Here is a 14,387-nt window from a genome sequence, read left to right on the forward strand (position 1 = left end):
TTTTAGTGTTACTGCTATTGTTATTATTATTTTGGAACATTTGCAGCTGTTGTTGATATAGTCCTGGGCTGGAAAGCAAGGCAGAGCATGTCAATATATGTCAAGCTAAGATACATTTTGAAGGCTATTTCTGCTGCAGCATGGATCATAGTTTTACCAGTAGCTTATGCCTATAGTTGGAAAAATCCTCCGGGGTTTGCACAGACCATTAGGAGTTGGTTTGGCAACAGTCCAAGTTCACCATCTTTGTTCATTTTGGCAGTCCTCATTTACTTATCTCCAAACATGCTCTGCACAGTGTTGTTTCTGTTCCCATTCATTCGCCGATTTCTTGAAGGATCAAACTATAAGGTTGTGATGCTCATGATGTGGTGGTCTCAGGTATGTAGATGCATGTTTTAAACTTTTACAAAAACACTTTTACAGTGATAATTTCTATTTCTGCAAGAACATTACATTTTACATGCCTATGGATATGATATGTGAAACTCATTTTTAGCTTGCTGTTTGATTTATTTTCATTTCTCTACCATCTTTTTTTTTTTTTTTTTCAACCTTTTGATATCTGGCAGCCTCGGCTCTATGTCGGAAGGGCAATGCATGAGAGCTCAATTTCTCTTATCAAGTAAGAGAACAGAGTTTGATTTTTTGGGTCAGCATGGCTTGAATGCGATTCATTGATTCTCTTGCTGATTATCTTCTACTTTTTCTAACTTCTAGGTACACTATGTTTTGGGTTCTCCTGATAGTATCAAAATTAGCATTCAGTTACTACGTAGAGGTATTTCACTCATCTTTCCTCATGTCGCTACCATGTATTACAATAATCCTAAGTTGGATAGAATCTAATATAGTAAAACCATGAACATTTGACTGAATAGGTTTAACTGACTGCACAAATTATGTAGTCAATTGATTTAAGCATATTGTTTAGGTTAGATCTATAGATATAAATATATTTCTATAAATTTAACTTGTGCATTTTGATACTTTGAATCTTAAAAATGATTTCACCTGATGCAATTAATTTTGTAATGAAAAGTGTTGCTCAATATATTCGTTATAAGAATTGTTGCTAGTTGGAGAAGGTTGGAAAATGTCAAGACTTCTGGGATCAAGTACTGGTTAAAGCCATCTGAAAATTTTCTTCTTCGCAGATTAGGCCTCTTGTGGGTCCAACAAAACTTATAATGAAGGTTCACGTGAAAGTATTTCAGTGGCACGAGTTCTTCCCTCAAGGTAATAGCTTGAGTTGGAAGAATATTTTAAATTTACATTGTGGACATGGTTTGTAATGTCATAAGTTGCTGTTTGCAGCCAAGAACAACATTGGTGTCGTGATTGCACTTTGGGCTCCTATAATTATTGTAAGTTATGTTTGTTCAGGTGTCTATCTGTTCCATAATCTTTAGCTGTATTCATTTTAATATGATTTTTTTTTTTTTTTGATAAATAAACAATGCAAATAAAGTTTCTAATAAAAGCAACTTTTTCAGGTCTACTTTATGGATACTCAGATTTGGTATGCCATCTTCTCCACTATATTTGGGGGTCTATATGGTGCATTTCGCCGTCTTGGAGAGGTTGGTGGAGCTCCTTCTTTTGTTCTTTGTTATTATGTGGCTTGAATTTCAAAAGGGTGCATGAATGGCACAACGAAGATTTTTTGCTGCTGTATGTTTTTTGAGAGAGAGCTCATTGGGTGTATTTTTAGTTTGGGTTTTGTGAGAGTCTAGTGTGCCACTCTTGTAATCTCCAAATTTTCCTAGTAAAACTTTTTCCTCGATATAGGCCTAAAGAGCAAACCATGTAAATTCCATCTTTCTTGTGTGTTTGATTGTTTCATTTTTTTATTTCACATAAACCTAATTGATTACACTCAAAACAAATTGGTATCAAAGCTTTTGCTATCTCAACATTCTTGGTAAACTGTATTCTTAGATCCAAGACTTTGATGTTATAATGGGGAAGATGGTTTAAAGTATAGTTGAATGCCATACACTCACCAAAAACATCGATAGAATCTATTCTGTATTTTTCTTTCAAGAGGAAATCTTGATGTATATTATTACTGGTAGATGAAGTTAAAAGAAAGAAATGTATTGAAAGTTTGCACATGCAGTATGTTCAGACACGGCTGACCCATTGATTGTTGGTACTTGAACAGAGAAACATCTTGAGGGTTTCAGTAGTGTGGTGTTCACGATAGATAAAAAGAGAGAATTTGAAAAGATCATGAGAATATATATATATATATATATATATATATATTGCCAAGAGCCTTGTAGCTTAGTGGCATAACTTGCTTTCCTTTAGTAGGAGAACTAGGGTTCAAATCCCCCCTCCCCTGTTGTTACAATTATCAAATTATCAACACACACATATATAATTTGATGTTTATATATTTTCAAGCATGATTTGACCTTTACTCCTGACTTTCTGCCAAGGAATTATATGTCCTGATGTAGACGTATACAGAATCATGAATTCTATACGTTTAATAAGTGTCTTGAACACAACCTAATCTTTGGTTTCTCAGATTCGAACATTGGTAATGCTGAGGTCTCGATTTGAGTCACTGCCAGGTGCTTTTAATGCCCGCTTAATTCCAGTGGAAAAGAATGAGAAAACCAAGAAGAAGGGGCTGAAGGCCACTTTCTCTCGAAAATTTGATGAGGTTTGATTACTATTTTTTATTATTAGCAGCCATAATTGATAACCAGTTAACCCAATTCAGAACCTGTTTCTTTTGATGCCTACAAGGCATTTTTTTCTGAGTTTTAATAAGTTCCTTGGTTGTTTCAGATCCCATCTAATAATGGGAAGAATGCAGCACAGTTTGCTCAGTTGTGGAACAGTATAATCACTAGTTTTAGAGACGAGGATCTAATAACTAACGGGTAAAATGATGATCCAGCATTGGGATATGTTTTCCTTGATTCTTGGGGTGAACCTTAAGTGTTACTCTTGCTTCTTCTTCTTCTTTTTGGGTGGGGGGCCTTGGGAATTAATACCTTAGATGTAAAATTTGCAGGGAAATGGACCTTTTGCTTGTTCCATACTGGGCGAGTGGTCTGGATCTTACCCAATGGCCTCCATTTTTACTTGCTGGCAAGGTTAATCTACTTATGAGTTAATTTTATTTGAATAGCTTCACTAAAACCTGTAACTGTATTAAACTTTTACTTGCTGTGTAGATTCCAGTAGCATTGCATATGGCTAAAGACAGCAAGGGAAAAGCCAGTGAGTTGAAAAAGAGATTAAAAAGAGATAATTACATGACTTCCGCAGTTTGTGAGTGCTATGCTTCATTTAAAAAAATAATAAACTCTTTGGTTCTTGGAAAACGTGAAAAAGAGTGAGTTTGCGACTGACTGATATATATCTAATCAAAAGCTCAAGGAATATAATTTCATCTGTGCTGATGTATTGTACTGTTTCTTTGATGGTTTGCTCTGTCCAGGATTATAAATGAAATTTTCTCAAAGGTTGACTATCATATAGAAAAAGAAGATTTGATAGAGGAATTGAATATGAGTGCCCTCCCTAGCCTCTACGAACAATTTATTATGCTTATTAAATATTTGGTAATTGTTTTTCCCGATGACCTTCACATTTTTCTTGTGAAACAAAGTTAACAATAAATCATAACTGGATTCTAAATACTTACCACAGTTAGAGAATAAAAAGGAGGACAAGGATCAAGTTGTAATTGTCTTGCTCAACATGCTAGAAATTGTGACCAGAGACATACTGGAAGAAGAGGTTAACAGGTAAATTATTTGGGTGCAACTATCCCCTTCAAGTGGATTAATGTGCTAATATTATTATTATCCTTTAGTTATTTTTTTTATGTAGTTTGGCAGAGTCAAGTCATGGTGCCTATTATGGAAAAGATGAGGAGGGAATGAAACCCCTTGATCAACAATATCAATTTTTTGGGGAACTTGGATTTCCTGTTAAACAAGAAACAGAAGCTTGGAAGGAAAAAGTAAGTTATATTTTTAGTGTTAGAAGTGTAGCTCAACACATGAAAGTTACCATGAGTGACTTTACCATTGAATACCAATACACAATCAGAAAATCAATGAGCTAGTCCTTGCCTACATAATTCCACCAATGGCTTAGGGGAGGGCTAAAGGGGTCATTGCATTCATTAATATATCAACCCTACTTTATATTCTTTGTTGGAATGAAGTTCTACAGTTATACAATTTTGCTTCATTACTCCATTTAACTTGGGGAAGTGTGCTTAGGGTTCATTAATCTACCCTAACATTCATGAATGCTATTTATATGTGGGTAATTACTCTAATTTCATAATATTACAATTCTCCAAATTAAATTTTATTTGAAACAAAGATAACTAATAGATAAATCCTTGTTATGTATAAAATGATATAATACATGTTGCAGCATTGCAAAAAAATATTAACTTTGTTCTTGTTCTCTTATTTTAGATAACTGAGTGCATGTAAATTAAAAATATTGTATAAACTATAAAATTTTCTTTTAATTATCAACTTTGGCACTGCTTCCATGTTCTGTTCTTGCATAACTCCATTATTGTCTAGACAGATTAAAAGGCTTCATCTATTGCTTACCGTAAAGGAGTCTGCCATGGATGTGCCATCCAACTTGGAAGCTAGAAGGCGTATTTCTTTCTTCTCCAATTCATTGTTTATGGACATGCCTCCTGCACCCAAAGTTCAAAATATGCTTTCTTTCTCGTAAGCTCTCGAATCATTGAACTTTTCTGACAAAAAATATTGCAGTTTTCCTTGTATACATGAGTTGTAGCCCCTTGGGTTAATGAGTCAGAATCAATTCTTACTTTAAGTCCAGATATGAAAACCAGTTTCGCCTTTTTCTCTTTGTTTAAAATACTTCACTGTGAAAATTATCTATCTTTGAACATAGGTCAAGACACAAAACAACAATATCGGTTAGACGTATAATGGAGAGATATAATCTTGTATTAAGTTGATTAAGGATACTTATAAAGGAGTTGTAACTAGTGTGAGAATAAGTGGAGGAATCACAAGTGAGTTTCCTATCCCTATAGGTTTGCATCAAGGATCATCATTAAGTCCATATCTCTTTGCACTTGTGATGGATAACCTCACTAAATCGATTCAAGAGGAAGTCCCTTGGTGAATCCTTTTTGCAAATAATATAGTTTTTGTGGATGGAACTATAAGTGGAGTTGATGCCAAGTTAAAAATTTAGCAAGATGCTCTAGAATCTTAAGGCTTTCAATTAACTAGGACTAAAACAGAGTACATGGAACGGAAGCTTTATAAAAAGAGTGAGTTGGTCCAAGTTGAGGGAATTAAAAAAGGTAGAGGAAGACCTAAATTAACATTAGTAGAAGTAATAAAAAGGGACTTATCAATTAAGAAAATAACAAAGAATATGACTTTAAATAGAACATAATGGAGGAAAGAAACACGTGGCTAACCCTAACTAATCTATTGAGGATCCATAGCCAACCCCAAAAATTTGGGATTAAGGTTTGTTGTTGTTGTTGTTGTTGTTTTAGCAAGTATCTCTTTCACAATAGATCTTATTTTCAGCATATAATACCTGACATTTGTTTTTTCTTTTGTAGTGTCCTAACTCCTTACTATGCAGAGGATGTGCTTTTCTCCATAAATGACCTAGAAAACCTAATTGAAGAAGATGGAGTTTCCATACTTTTTTATTTGCAAAAGATCTTTCCAGGTTCTCCTCCTCTTTTTGAACTACTTCTTCTCTCTTTGACTATCATTTCCGTTAGAAAAACTTATATGCTCTTCCATAAAATTGTCATTTCTACAGATGAATGGAAAAACTTTCTAGAACGGGTCAAGTGTAAAAATGAAGAAGAACTCAGAGAAAAGGAAGACCTGGAAGAAGAACTGCGTTTATGGGCATCCTATAGAGGCCAGACATTGACCAGAACCGGTATAAGTTCTCTCTCTCTCTCATGAAGATGCATTCTTTTGCCTTTATTTGATAATGACTATTCTCTGCATGCATCATCACCCTACTCTCAACAATTAAGTTCGAGGCATGATGTATTACCGGAAAGCTTTGGAACTTCAGGCCTTTTTGGATATGGCAAAGGATGGAGGTGATTCTGGAAAGTTTGGTTGTCAACTTGTAATTTTATCATCTATTATACATGGTGCACCATCTTATTTTTATAAATGTTAATTGCTTTTATTCAGATCTCATGAAGGGCTACAAGGCTGCTGAATTAGAGAGTGAGAAGAACCCCAAGAGTGAAAGGTCATTATGGGCACAATGTCAAGCAATAGCAGATTTGAAGTTTGCATATGTGGTGTCATGCCAGCAGTATGGCATTGACAAACGGTCTGGTCATTCTCGTGCCAAAGACATTTTGAAGCTTATGGCAAAGTATTTCTCCCAAATTCAATTCTTCTCATATTTTTGTTTCTCTAAGAGACTGTTAGTTATATATCCTCCTTTTTCCTTCTCTCAGGTACCCATCTCTTCGGGTAGCTTACATTGATGAAGTTGAAGCACCTCGTAAAGATAATTCCAAAAACACAGTTCAGAAGGTCTATTATTCAGCTCTTGTAAAGGCTGCCCCACCAACAAAGCAAATTGATTCTTCTGAGCCAGTTCAAAATTTGGACCAGGTACAAGTCTTATATTATCCTGGAAACTGGGTCAGATGACTCAAGAAATTAAACATTGATGATACTTTTAGACAGACTTTGTGTTTTTCTGGCACAGCTTCCTATATTCACAAGTGATGCATATACTTTTGGTCTGGTTTTAAGAGATTTTGATGATTGACAGATGATTAAACAAAAATTTAGACATTCTGGTTTTTATCCTTTCATTTTGCAGTTCTTAGGGTCGTAAAGATTTTATGATTGTTCATTTGAATCCAACCATAGGCATCATATGCCAAGCATTGTCATGTAACTTCTCCCAACTGGGTGTAATGCTTCACAAGTGATTGTTTGGATATTCTACTGCAGGTTATTTATCGGATAAAGCTTCCTGGGCCTGCGATATTGGGTGAGGGTAAGCCAGAAAATCAAAATCATGCCATTATTTTTACACGTGGGGAAGGCTTGCAAACAATAGATATGAATCAGGTACCATAGGAAAACATATATGGTTTTTTTGTATGTGGGTCTATGTATGTGTGCACACTTAGAAATTTTGGGGAAATAGTTTCTTAGGCAAAAGCCAGATTATTAAGTAAACTTTCAACAGGATAATTATATGGAAGAAGCCTTCAAAATGAGGAATTTGCTGCAAGAATTTCTTAAAAAACATGGTGGCGTGAGATTTCCAACCATCCTTGGACTTCGGGAGCATATTTTCACTGGCAGGTACTTTTATTGGCATTGCTAATCTTAAACTGTATTTTGTTTGTAGTGCTGCTGATAAATAAGACTACATTTGTCTGATTTTTGTGTGGTTCATCATGATTTTGTTGTTAGTGCAGTGTTTCATCTCTGGCATGGTTTATGTCAAATCAGGAGAATAGTTTTGTAACTATTGGGCAGCGATTGTTAGCTAACCCTCTAAAGTAAGATCTCTCTCTCTCTCTATATATATATGCACACACACATACATAATGATGTGTGCATTTGTACTTAAAATATCTTCAAGTATAATGCTTCAAGAAAATCTTAGATAGTAAAGTCTCTTGCTTATGTATAAGAGGCATAGGACAAAATCCGGCCTACACCATAGTTATGGGGTTTAAGGGATGGAAGAGAGCTACCTCTCATTTGAGTATCTTATAGGCCCAATGGGCCTCCAAAAAAATGGAAGTTTCATATTTGTGCAGCAATTGAGGTTCCAGAAAACTTCCATCTCTGTGCCATTTGTGAGTTGAGCAGGGTTTTCTGATCCGGTCTATTTTGTCAAGTTAATATTGGTAGGCATGAACTGCAAAATGAGTAATCAAGTGTAGATTATGGTTTTAAAAACCGGTATGGTCAAAGAATCGGTAAAGGGACTGGTTATCAATTTTATAGTTTGACTAGGGTCAAACTGATGGTCGAACCGATGATGTCATAAATAATTTAATTTAAAATATTTAAATAAATTTTATGTGAATTTTTAGTTTTCATAAATTATATTAAGAAAATATTTAAAAAATAAAAGATTTTCTTTATTCTTCATTTTTTTTCCTAATTAATAATTGTTGAAAAAGTATAATTTGCTATTTAAGTTCCACATATATATATTATAAATAATATTTTTTTTTTTGTCGAATTATATAAATAATAGTTTGATATTTAACTTTCAACTTTTAACTATTTATTAAAAAAAAAAAACCAAAAACCAAAGTTCAAAAGGTCAGAATGACTAGACAAGTCATTCATTACCTTTCTTACTTTCATAGCATACTTTCATAGCAATTGTCACACTCACTCACACGTTTGCTCTTGTTTTCTTCTTCTTCTTTTTTTTTGGTTTTTTTTTTTTAATTTCCCTTAAATCTATAACCACACATTACCACCTACCCTCAACCTCAAGGCCTCAAATCAGATTCAAACTCCTTTTTAAATTTTACTCCTCAATTTTCTTTCAACACTTTTTCGATAATGCAGTAAACTTCGTCTCAGCCGCTCCCTCTCAAATCTCAAGTCTTTCTCTTTCTCAAGATAAGTTTTAGATGGTCTTTCTTTACATTTTATTCTAGTCAAAGCTCAAAGCATAGATTTCTTATACATATCATCCAATAGAAGTATTTCTTTTATTTTATTTTCACCACAAATTTGAAAATTTCCCCAATTTTACTTTAGTGCAAATCTAAGAAGTTTGTTCCATTTTATTCTAGTTTTTCTTCTTATTCTTCTTCAGATTCAAGAACCGGTTTAACCATAGCAGTTTCCAATTTTTCCGGTTGAACCAACGGTTTTCGGTTTTTCTCAGTTTTTCTTCTATTTCGGTTTTTAATGATAACGGGACCAGATTGGTGTCCGGTTCCTGGTTGCACTGGCCGGTCTGGTCTGGTATTTAAAATATAGGTGTAGATAGTAGATTTTTCAATGACATATATTTTTATGGCATCGAAAATGAGAAAAATGTACATACTCACTAGGGGCGGAGCTAGGGGGGGGGGGGGGGTAATTGCCCCCCTGGCCTGCCCAAAATTTACTAAGAGGTTTACTTATTTATCATATTACCTAGTGAGTTTGGTACCTCCAATCAATATGCCTACACCAAATAACAAGATTATGAGGAAATAGAGCTCAAAGAGTAATAATTTTTTTGTGAGTTTCAAGGTTTTTTTTTTTTTTTTGGTTGTCCTTTTATCAACTTGTTCCCTCCCCTTCACGTTGCTGGTCCCATCTTAATTTTTGTATTTCATTTATTTTTTTACCCTGTTTGTATGAATTTGCTTTTACATATTTTTTTTCATTTGTGAAATTATCTTTAGACTACTATTTTTTTTTATATGAAAACTTCATTAAATATAAAAGAAAAATAAAATCATTCATAATCTATCAATGTTTTTTAAAGCTCAAAATATAAAAAAGAAAGACAAACATAAAAAAATGAATAAGTAAAGAAGCACAAGTTTTAATTGAAAAGATTGAAAAAGAACATTATTATTGCTTTTGAAGTGATAAAAATGATAAAAGAAAAATAAATTTCTAGTGCAATAATTTATTCTTCTTTTATTTGCGTAAGCAAAAAATGTAAAGATAATTATATAATAAATTCTAGAGCTCAATATTGTTTTCATTTTAAACTTTGAATTTTCAAGTGTTTATAAGTTCACAATTTTGTTTTTAAAATATTACAATTTGTTCACTAAAATATCATATTCATATGTGTCAAAGCACCCCAAAAATCCCAAACACCACACTTGGTACTGAGAACAAAACCTTGCGGGCTTGGCTCCCCAAAGAGGACAAACAGCTTGCGAGGCGTGGAACAAAATCTGTGTAGTAGTGGTAGAGGCGTGCCCCTTGAGGGTAACAAAACCGTGCGGGTATCATGCGGTGTCGGACATGGCCAAGCCAATCCCACCCTTGCCCCAAAGCGGACAATACTCGAGATGGGCATAGTCCCTCAAAAAGCGCCTTTTTGTGGGGAAGGATTTTGTTCCACGCCCCGCAAGCTATTTTTCCTCTTTGGGGAGCCAAGCCCGCAAGGTTTTGTTCTCAGTACCACGTGTGGGGTTTGGGATTTTTGGGGTGCTTTGACCCTGTGACACCCTAGTCCCACATCAGCAAGAGATGCGCCTCACTCATGGTTTATAAGCCCTTGGAGCGACCATGAGTGTACCACTAGGGTGTCATGGTCGCTCATGGTCGCTCCAAGGGCTTATAAACCATGAGTGAGGCGCATCTCTTGCTGATGTGGGACTAGGGTGTCACAGGGTCAAAGCACCCCAAAAATCCCAAACCCCACACGTGGTACTGAGAACAAAACCTTGCGGGCTTGGCTCCCCAAAGAGGAAAAATAGCTTGCGGGGCGTGGAACAAAATCCTCCCCCACAATATGATTTGTACTTGAGTATCCAACTACTAAAATCTTTTATGAGAATTGTAAATGGAATTTTTAATTAAAAAAATTATTCAAATGTAAATATATGCCTAATAGAAATAATAGTATAGCAAACATATTAATGTTATTTTTTGTGTGTGTGCCCATGTGCGTTGCTTATAAATTTTTCCCCCTTTGAACTCAAATCTTGGCTCCACCTAACTCAAGTCATAAGGCTCCTGCTTTTGCAAATTTGGGAAAGGTGATTGGTAGGTTGCTTACACCCATTTTAAGAAAAGTTGATCCCTAGACTAGAACCCTTGACACATCATTTGGACAGAGGGAACTTGCCATCGTACCAGCATCAAAAAATGAGAATGCTAGAAAAATTATGTGAAGCTTCAAAAAAAAATTTTTTTCAATTTTTAATTCAGCACTAAGATTAAATCCTTTGAAGATGAATTATTTTTTCTTCTTTTATTTAAATTATTGAAATTACAGAGGATTCACAACACACAATTTGAATGTTTCTATACTATATGACCAAATTTCAAATGTTTGGCTTCAAAATTCTCTCTTTTGTTGGCCAATGGCTATCTCCCCTATAAAAAAATTGATACTACTGGGCTTTTCAAAGTTTGAACCATTTCCTCTTAGTTGTGTTAAAATATTCAGTGGTGTTTGAAGATTTTGCACCCAAATCTTACCCCATGTCCTTTTGGGATTTTTAAGCCTGATACAAGTGACAAGCTACAACTAATAGATGATTCCAAACTATGAAATGTAATGTTTGAAACTATACTATGGCCAGTTACCTTCCTAAGCTTGCATTCTTTTATGAAGCTATAATATCAATGAAGTTTCTCCACCCAAACTTTACATTTTTTTTCCAGTTTCATTTTTCCCACTTGATATATCCTTTGGTTATTTAATGCTCAAGTCTGATGCACTGAATCTGTAATTTTCTGCTGCTCATTCAGAGTTCGGTTCCACTATGGTCATCCGGATGTTTTTGATAGACTGTTCCACCTTCCTAGAGGGGGTGTCAGCAAAGCTTCCAAAGTCATCAATTTAAGCGAGGACATATTTGCTGGTATTGTCTATCTGGAGAGCTTGTTTCGTATAGACTAAATGAGTATGTGAGTTTAGATTGGCCCATTTGTTTACATCTATCCATGGTATGCAGGTTTCAATTCTACATTACGCGAAGGCAATGTTACTCATCATGAATATATACAAGTTGGTAAGGGGAGGGATGTCGGCCTTCAACAGATCTCAATGTTTGAGGCCAAGATCGCTAATGGGAATGGTGAGCAGACATTGAGTCGTGACATATATCGGCTTGGTCACAGATTTGATTTCTTCCGAATGATGTCATGTTATTTCACCACGGTTGGTTTCTATTTCAGTACCTTGGTATGTATGAAATATTACTTATTTTCCTATATATATTGTATGGTCCCATATAGTTATGTGAATCATTACTCTATTTCTGGTTTTGACAGCTGACTGTGCTCACAGTCTATGTGTTTCTCTATGGCCGCCTTTATCTTGTTGTCAGTGGACTTGAAAAAGGGCTGAGCACTGAACCTGCTATTCGAGACAATAAGCCTCTTCAAGTAGCTCTAGCTTCTCAATCTATTGTGCAAATTGGATTTCTGATGTCCTTGCCTATGATGATGGAAATTGGTTTAGAAAGAGGCTTCCGTACTGCATTAACTGATTTCATATTAATGCAATTACAGTTGGCCCCTGTCTTCTTCACATTTTCTTTGGGAACGAAGACTCACTATTATGGAAGGACATTGCTTCATGGGGGTGCACGATACAGAGGTACAGGTCGAGGTTTTGTAGTGGTCCATGCTAAGTTTGCTGAGAACTACAGGCTGTATTCTCGCAGCCATTTTGTTAAGGGCATTGAATTGATGATTCTGCTTATTGTGTACCAAATATTTGGCCAATCATATGGAGGCGGAGTTTCATATGTCTTGATCACTTTTTCAATATGGTTCATGGTGGGGGCATGGCTTTTTGCTCCTTTCCTCTTCAATCCATCAGGCTTTGAGTGGCAAAAGATTGTTGATGACTGGACAGATTGGAATAAATGGATAAACAACCGTGGAGGGATAGGTGTACTTCCAGAAAAAAGTTGGGAATCTTGGTGGGAAAAGGAACATGATCATCTCCGATATTCTGGGAAGCGTGGTATTATTGTTGAGATATTGTTATCATTGCGCTTTTTCATCTATCAATATGGGCTTGTATATCATTTGAGCATTACAAAGAGCAAAAGCTTTCTGGTATATGCTGTGTTTTTCTTCAACATTAAGAAATGTTAATAAACTGGGTGGCTACAATAATTCTAATTAATTTGATCTGGTTAACAGGTTTATGGAGTCTCATGGATTGTGATCGTTGTAGTATTGTTGTTGATGAAGGTATGTAGCACAAGCCTTCAGACTCATTATTTTCTCTTGTTTGAGAATAATCTCATAGGAAACTCTATCCCTTGATATCACATCATGACAGCAACAAGTTTTAAATTAAATTATATCATAATATTTTTATTGAACCTTTTGCAGATTGTGTCAGTTGGAAGGCGACGATTAAGTGCAAACTTCCAGCTTGTGTTTCGATTGATCAAGGGTCTAATTGCCCTGACATTCCTTGCTGTTTTCATTACCTTAATAGCAGTTCCTCATATGACGCTTCGGGACATCATAGTGTGCATTCTTGCTTTCATGCCAACGGGATGGGGAATGCTCCAGGTCAGTAAAACATCTTACTATCATAGTAGTCCTTCCATATGTTATTTTATTTACTCTCTTTTGGTCTTTACCTTCCATTTTTTCCAAGGTCTATGCAGATGTGGGCTTCAATTGTTGTTATTTGTATTTATCAAACCTAATATTTGCTTCTTTTCTTCCTGCTTTTTCTTTATTATTTTAGATTGCACAAGCTAGTAAGCCACTGATTGAACATAGTGGATTTTGGGGATCAATCAAGGCGCTTGCTCGTGGATATGAAATAATCATGGGCTTGCTTCTGTTCACCCCAGTTGCATTCTTGGCTTGGTTTCCATTTGTGTCCGAATTCCAAACACGAATGCTCTTCAATCAAGCATTCAGCAGAGGTTTACAAATTTCCCGTATTCTTGGTGGAAAGAAGAAGGAGCGCTCTGCCAACAACAAAGAGTAAATGCATTCCCAACAACAGTTCCATTAATTTAATATATCTCTTACTCTTCAGTGTTAATTTCACCCTTGCACATGATATGGAAAAACCATTTCATTGATGTGTTTGTATAACATGTCCCACTTGATTGGGAGATGTGATCATGTAAATCAATGACTCTTTTTATTAGAAACTTGAGAAGATAGAAAATTATCAATTTGTAAGTTGTGCTAGCTACTCGTTTACGGTTATTGGGCCTTGCAATCAGCTTAAAGTTGACAATGTAAGCAGCTTGCATTGCATGTCTTTTTCAGTACCATTCACAGGAAGCTTCTTATTTTGAGTTTTGTAATTTCTAGAATTTTCTAGAATGTGGTTTTATTTCCTCGATTTTAGATATTATTAAGATTTTCTAGTCAAATTTAAATCCTTATTTTTTTAATATGTGTGTCTAGCATTGCATTAAGGGAGAGTTGAAGAGCTTTATGGAGATGTAAAAGCTTTTTAGCAAAATTTGTCATCTGTTTGCATTTTGTTTTGTTTTTGTTTTTGTTTTTTGTTTTCTTTTCTCTTTTTTTTGGGGGGGGGGGGGGGGGGGAAGGAGATAATTTGGTAGTTGGGAGATGGGGAATTTGAAGATTGTGTTTCTTCATTCAAACACCATGAGATGTCAACTGATTGAACTACAAGACTTTTGAAGGTTTGACATTTTGTTAAAGAGCTTTTACCTTAAAAAT

The 14,387-nt window shown here is 35.2% G+C and overlaps 1 protein-coding gene across 2 annotated transcripts in view; it reads left to right on the forward strand.

Annotated features, from left to right (window-relative positions):
- The window catches only part of LOC126724162 (callose synthase 1-like), a 29,877-nt gene extending 15,887 nt beyond the window's left edge, over positions 1 to 13,990 (forward strand). The window contains exons 16-43 of one of the 2 annotated variants that reach the window (XM_050428506.1): positions 47 to 381; positions 573 to 625; positions 721 to 781; positions 1,158 to 1,239; positions 1,318 to 1,367; positions 1,497 to 1,583; positions 2,540 to 2,677; positions 2,806 to 2,900; positions 3,035 to 3,116; positions 3,198 to 3,358; positions 3,464 to 3,587; positions 3,676 to 3,773; positions 3,859 to 3,991; positions 4,579 to 4,730; positions 5,612 to 5,724; positions 5,821 to 5,946; positions 6,047 to 6,115; positions 6,213 to 6,402; positions 6,488 to 6,647; positions 6,996 to 7,115; positions 7,237 to 7,355; positions 7,472 to 7,555; positions 11,457 to 11,569; positions 11,663 to 11,892; positions 11,982 to 12,776; positions 12,864 to 12,914; positions 13,059 to 13,244; positions 13,426 to 13,990. In XM_050428506.1, the coding sequence (XP_050284463.1) occupies positions 47 to 381; positions 573 to 625; positions 721 to 781; positions 1,158 to 1,239; positions 1,318 to 1,367; positions 1,497 to 1,583; positions 2,540 to 2,677; positions 2,806 to 2,900; positions 3,035 to 3,116; positions 3,198 to 3,358; positions 3,464 to 3,587; positions 3,676 to 3,773; positions 3,859 to 3,991; positions 4,579 to 4,730; positions 5,612 to 5,724; positions 5,821 to 5,946; positions 6,047 to 6,115; positions 6,213 to 6,402; positions 6,488 to 6,647; positions 6,996 to 7,115; positions 7,237 to 7,355; positions 7,472 to 7,555; positions 11,457 to 11,569; positions 11,663 to 11,892; positions 11,982 to 12,776; positions 12,864 to 12,914; positions 13,059 to 13,244; positions 13,426 to 13,674 (4,256 nt within the window). In that variant the 3' untranslated portion in view covers positions 13,675 to 13,990. Of the gene's footprint in view, positions 1 to 46; positions 382 to 572; positions 626 to 720; positions 782 to 1,157; positions 1,240 to 1,317; positions 1,368 to 1,496; positions 1,584 to 2,539; positions 2,678 to 2,805; positions 2,901 to 3,034; positions 3,117 to 3,197; positions 3,359 to 3,463; positions 3,588 to 3,675; positions 3,774 to 3,858; positions 3,992 to 4,578; positions 4,731 to 5,611; positions 5,947 to 6,046; positions 6,116 to 6,212; positions 6,403 to 6,487; positions 6,648 to 6,995; positions 7,116 to 7,236; positions 7,356 to 7,471; positions 7,556 to 11,456; positions 11,570 to 11,662; positions 11,893 to 11,981; positions 12,777 to 12,863; positions 12,915 to 13,058; positions 13,245 to 13,425 lie in introns of both variants that reach the window. The other variant, XM_050428505.1, reaches the window with a different exon arrangement.
- The last annotated feature ends 397 nt before the right edge of the window (positions 13,991 to 14,387 follow it).

This window comes from Quercus robur, chromosome 4 (assembly GCF_932294415.1).
Source record: "Quercus robur chromosome 4, dhQueRobu3.1, whole genome shotgun sequence".
NCBI classification, from domain to species: Eukaryota; Viridiplantae; Streptophyta; class Magnoliopsida; order Fagales; family Fagaceae; genus Quercus; species Quercus robur.